The sequence below is a fragment of the Bolinopsis microptera genome, chromosome 2 (assembly GCF_026151205.1).
Source record: "Bolinopsis microptera isolate Bmic1 chromosome 2, MBARI_Bmic_1.0, whole genome shotgun sequence".
Taxonomy (NCBI): domain Eukaryota; kingdom Metazoa; phylum Ctenophora; class Tentaculata; order Lobata; family Bolinopsidae; genus Bolinopsis; species Bolinopsis microptera.
Window position 1 is genome coordinate 11,269,353 of NC_087073.1, and position 6,000 is coordinate 11,275,352.

Consider the following 6,000-nt stretch of genomic DNA (forward strand, 5'->3'; position numbering starts at 1 on the left):
GCAGGAAGTGCTTTATATACTAATGTCTTGAATCAAATGATGCAGAACAGGTAAAATCTATATTCGATGAAAATTAAACTGAATTGACAACTTCAAAATGGAAGTGATACTTTGAAGAGAAAGTGCACTTGCTTTTATACCCTGGTCACTGCTTTTTGTTAATGATAATCTCGTTAGGATAACATATTAATTGATTGCAAATTAATTATAATATCATGGTACTCTTATTACTTTACTAATAACCGATTGATTTTTATCATTATTTTTATCGTAATCTGTTACGATCAATTAGAGACATTTGAATCAGGGTAATTAATTAGTATGATTAAGAGTGAAACCCTGTATAGTGTAATGTAATTGATAATTAATGTGAATGTGATAATTTGAAAGGTCCAATATCTTTTAGTAAAGAAGAGGTTATAGATCCTATAACTTACATTAGTGATCTAAATACGTAAAACAGACATTCTCGTGGTAGACTATCTTTATCACAAATGACGGTATAAACTCAGCAGAACCTTATTTCAGTCGATGAGTCGCGGATCAACCTTTCAGGGACAGTTTCAAGCTGCTGCCGGATAGTTGTGCACAATTTAGATCAAGCTGTCATGGGAAGATGACGAATCAAAATCAATTAAAAAACTGCTTGATCACATACAACAGGTACCCCAATCAATTTCCAGGACCGAAATTTTACTGTTTTGGCTGATTTTTTTCATACGCAACAAATTATAAGTCAGTTAATTAGAAATGGCATTTGACACGATTTAGGTGTAGAAGTTTGATTTTGTTCAGAGGAAGCTCACTGCAGAAAGCTTAGCAAAATGAATATTCATATTTTCCAATTTCTGTCTTATGTTAAAATATGAAACTAATTACGCTGATGCCGTGTTAGACAACTGAAAAGAGGGGCTACATGAAACCACTGACCTTCTTTGTAAAAATAGTGGCTATTCAGATCTGAAGATTAATGCTGGCAAAACACAGATCATGGCTGTTAGCAAAAGTGCATCGCAGAGGCCGTATTCGAAAGACAACACCGTGGACATCAACGTGGAAGGTCTCCCAATACAACAGGTCAGCAACTTCACTTATTTTGGTGCTATCATCAGTTCGGATGAAACAATTGATAAAGGCCTCTGGGGCATTCTATCAGCTCAACAGCATCTGGTACAGTTGCAATATTAAGACACCAACTAAAATCAGGATCTATAAAGCGGCTATGCTTACTGTACTGCTTTGTGGAAGTGATGTATCAGTATGGAATACCACACAGACGCGGATGAAAAGATTTGACATGTTTGCTTGAGAAGAATCCTGAAAATAAAATGGTACTACCGTGTATCTAACGCTGGCGTACTCAAGCGAGCCAACATCACCCCTGTTGTACGAGCAGCTAGACTCCTAGGAGCTAGATGGTTTGGTCACGTGTTGAGGATGCCATAAGAGAGAATACCCAACTATTTTCTGCACTATTTTCTGCACTGGATCCCGCAAGAACTCACCGCATCCTGTGTCCCAGAGGATGCGGCTATTTTCATAAGTGTCGTTAACTCGTTAATATCATAATGGAAGCTGCAGAGCAACAAGCATCAGCTACACTAGCCAGGGTACATTAGTCTTATACATTGGAATAAGGAGTTTCTTAAGGAGTAGGATCTAAGATGAGAAGTATGTACCGTACCCGGCATAAAGTATGTACGGTACGAGGTTTTTTAAAAATTTATTAGTACGTACCGTACAACCAGTTTACATTACGAACATTTTCTGAAAAAAGGGTGTCCGTTTTTGACCTTATTTTTCTATTGTTGTAAAATTGGCAGGTATATATGCAATTTTCGAACCAAAATTTTGGTGCCAGTGAATGCTAAAGTCGAATTAAACAATTTTTAAGACAATAAATCAATTTGAATAACTGCAATTATACTCAATAGGAGTTACAAAGGAACAATCAGGTTTTAATTCTTTTATTGCAATAAATGAAAACTAGTTTTTCGGCTATTTCAGGCTTGAGTATGAGTCTTCTTTTATCCATTATGTACTCATAGTCTCTAAAATTTGTTTCGCATATTAAAGAAGAGCTCAAGATAACAAAAAATATCAACTAACTGCTTCAGCAGGTACTGTTCTGGTTTAAGAAAGACCTCCAATAAATATGTGGGTTTCGCAGTGGCGTCAGTGTCGTCTTCTAAATATAAGGTCTCACACCCTCCTTGTCGTGATTCAAGCGGTAATGTTCCAGTTGGTGTAGAGTAACTACTATTTTCATGATGGAAATAAGAATGCGGCGACATAAGTTTAGGTGCCCGTAGCGCCATTTCAAGTGTTCCTGTTATTATTTTGTCACGAAATTCGGACTTCCATCAATAACCCATTTATCGTACTTTATAACCAATTTTATTAGTACGTACGGTACAGCCATTTTATAAAGTACGTACCGCACGAACTTCTCATCATAGAGTTGGATGAGACCTTTTCAAGTACGAGTAAGTACAAATAAGTACAATAAACTTCGAATCGGTTTTCCTTAAAATGTATCATTTAATTTTATTTATCCAGGCAGGTTTTCTGCCTGTTGACTTCACGTGTACAATATTCCACCCGTTACATAACCTTCTCATCATTATATTAACTCGAGCCGTTCTTAATTCATAATATTTGAACTTGTTGTACACTTTTTTAGATCCACCCACAAACTCAACACCCTTTGAAGTGTGTTCATTGACCACACGGAAAGCTGGGCAGTATACAACTTTCTTCCCTGCAGCCTTCATTCGTAGGAAAAAATCTTTGTGTTCAACAATCTTCAATTCTTTGCTCCATCCACCTGCTGCAATTGTATCCTGAGTTTTTGCCATGAAGGTGTTGGTAATTTTAGATAACGCCGTTTAATCCATCTTTGCTTTAGCTGAAGATTCAATTCCGTCAAAATATGCCTGGACCCATGAACGAGCTAAACAACGAGAGCTACAAATACCTGTGGAGTGTCGGAAACGACTGGCAGTTCAACGTTGAGGACGTTCACCCCAAGATGCTCCAACGACTCTACAAGAGATTCGACACCTTCGACCTTGACAGTGACGGCAAGATGATGATGGAAGAGATCCTCTACTGGCCCGACAGGATGAGGCAGTTGGTCAACGCTACTGACGAACAGGTCGAGAAGATGAGAGAGGCTGTCCACATTTTCTTCCTCAACAAAGGAGTAGATCCAGTAAAGGGCCTGATTCGAAAGAACTGGGCAGAGGCCAACAGGGTCTTCTCTGAGGCCGAGAGAGAAAGGGAAAGACGTGGCGAACCCTCCATGATTGCCCTACTCTCCAACGCCTACTACGTTACTGGGCCGCGCTCAGCCTGTCATTCCGCCTAATCTCTATTCTATATGTTTATGAACATGATACCCTGGGGTCCCCAGGTAACTACTACGATGTCCTGGATGATGACGGTGATGGTACTGTCGACATTGCAGAGCTCAAGACCATGATGAAAGCCTTTGATGTGCCCCAAGAGGCTGCTTATACCTTCTTCGAGAAGGCTGACACTGACAAGAGTGGACGACTGGAACGATCAGAGCTGGATGGAGCCCTACGATCCCCAGTGGGATGGTGTTTACGGATACAAATACTGAACAATCCCTACTTAGCTGCATCTTTATTTCTTATTCAGAATCAGAATATGTAACAATTCCGATCAAACGACATGGTCATATTCTGACGACCGGTCGTACTTTTAATACCCCATTTTTCATTTTTCAATTTGTGTTGTCTAATTTATTGATTTTATTATCAATTATATTTTACTTTTGATGCCATATTTCTTTGTCATACGTTGTATGACCCGCCGCGCACGAAGTGCGCGGCTCCCCCTGTATCGTCGAAGACGATACTATAGTGAAGACACTATACACTATAGTGAAGCGACAGTGGGGGTCACCACGTGATACAAATATTTCTGATGTTTCATTGATGATTGATCTCGACATTGGTTTAGTGTCACATTTTCGTATTGCTTTTGACGGATGTTACTCGTCTAAATTTTCGCGAAGTTGCGCACGCCGCTTTCTTTTCGATGGCAAGTGCTACAAATAGGAATATACTTTGATTGACGATGTCAATCCGTCGAGATCGTTGCTCTGCGAAGCAAAGCAACGATCGACGATGCGAAGCAAGAATGCTAGTTCGCGCGGCGCGTCGAAGCGGCGAAGTCCTCCGAAAATATACTGCACGATAAAATAAACTTGCTGGGATTTTGAAAATTTTTGTACCATTGTTTAATTTTCTAGAGACTGTGAGAATTTTCACAGTACCAAATTTGTTATACCTTTTTGGAATGATCAGTGAAACTGAGTTTCGCGCTAGGAGCCATATTTGATTGTTCGCGGCTTTTGGAGCAAAAGTAAATGTAAAAGTCCGCTCCTACTAAATCTTGTCATACGTTAATTGACGATGTCAATTCATGGCAGCTCGGCGCGGCACAGTAGCGCATCTCGCCGATCTAGCTGTGAGAAGCCTTATTGAGTGCGCGGCGCGGCACAGTAACGCATCGCGCTACAAGTCATACGTACGTTGTATGACCCGCCACGCACGAGTGCGCGGCTCCCCCTGTATCGTAGAAACTTTGCTCTAACCATGGAGCCCTCTCGCTTGCAGTAGCGCGCGACCGCCGAAACAAGCGCGTCACGCAGTACGCTTAGACACATGGCTACGTGAAGTAGAAACTCTACAGGGGTAGAGTTCACTATAGTGAAGCGACAGTGGGGGTCACCACGTGATACAAACTAAATCGCTCGCCCAAATTTTAAGAAAATTCTTGTGAAAAGGCTCGATCTTTGGGTATGAAATTATTAATAAATAAAAGCCGTAAAAGTCGCGTAATTTGACGAAATTCGGTGATTTTTGTTGTATTATTCTGTCATACTCATATCTTCGGTTCGGTTCCTTGAATAAGATCATTCTGAAAATCGGCGAAGACTTCCAATAGGGCTTTCACAACTGTCCGACAAATTTTGTGGATGTTGGGATATCGCGCGGAGTTGATATATTGATGAAAATAAAGCAAAATGGGGCAAAATACACAATACACTGGTTTTAGCTGTTACATAATGTTTAATGGTTGGATATGCTTTAAATTTTTCGAACAATTTATTTGTAAGTTTATGAGTTAAACGGAATTAAACGGAATTAAACGGAATTAAACGTAAAGTTGTCGGAGATGGCACTAACACCATCGTCTCGACTATACATGAATGAATAACATATATAGAGTAAGTAAATTCGAATTTCAAGAATCATGAAAATTTAAAACAAAATCACTTAAAATTTAACTCCCGTACAAACAACCGAAATAGAAATAATTGCTGAAATAATAATTTAACATAAAAGGAAGTAGTAAAAGGCAACTTCAATGATCACTAAACTGCGATATCAGTATTCGAGTCCACAAAAGACACATTCATACTCAAACAGTCCTCCCACTCACACTCACAACGTACTGGAAACGGTAATCACTAGTGTTCCATGCTCGTACAACAGATCGTGAAATCTGCATAATGATGGTTGATCTGTATTATGTCTGTTGAGTTGGTAGTCCTGATGGGGTGACAGGCAGTATTGGCGTCTTTTTCGGGTTCCTGATGCGGTGACAGTTGCAAAGGAATTTGCCCAGTTCTTGCACATGGGCAGAATTCATGATAGCTCCGTATTCCTTGAGCAGCAAAAGACTCTTAAGGTTTTCCGACAGTGAGAGTCTCGCTGAGTGGTACATTGGACATTCAGTGAGGCAGTGTTCTTCATTTTCAATGATTGTTCCTTCGAAAAAGGGGAGATATTCTAAGCCTTGAACGTTCTCCTTGTTGCAGCAGAATCTGCAGGCTCTCGTCCACGTTCCAGTTTCTTTTGTGTATCTCCCTCTCTCAATAAGGAGGTCATGGCTACTGGAGCGGATTTTATGAGTAAGCTAACCAATTTTTGTTAAAATTGGATCAAGGGAAGGTTATTCAAT

At 39.9% G+C, this 6,000-nt stretch overlaps 1 protein-coding gene across 1 annotated transcript; it reads left to right on the forward strand.

Annotated features, from left to right (window-relative positions):
- The first annotated feature begins 2,932 nt into the window (after positions 1–2,932).
- On the forward strand, positions 2,933–3,681 carry LOC134826779 (uncharacterized). The gene is made up of 2 exons (XM_063839275.1): positions 2,933–3,290; positions 3,416–3,681. Exons 1-2 carry the CDS (start codon positions 2,933–2,935, stop codon positions 3,679–3,681), a joined length of 624 nt encoding a protein of 207 aa, XP_063695345.1.
- The last annotated feature ends 2,319 nt before the right edge of the window (positions 3,682–6,000 follow it).

Coding starts and splice junctions, on each gene's coding strand:
- LOC134826779 (XM_063839275.1), top strand. CDS start 2,933: ATGCCTGGACCCATGAACGAGCTAAACAACGAGAGCTACAAATACCTG. Junction 3,291..3,415: donor CGAGAGAGAAAGGGAAAGAC/GTGGCGAACCCT, acceptor TGGGGTCCCCAG/GTAACTACTACGATGTCCTG.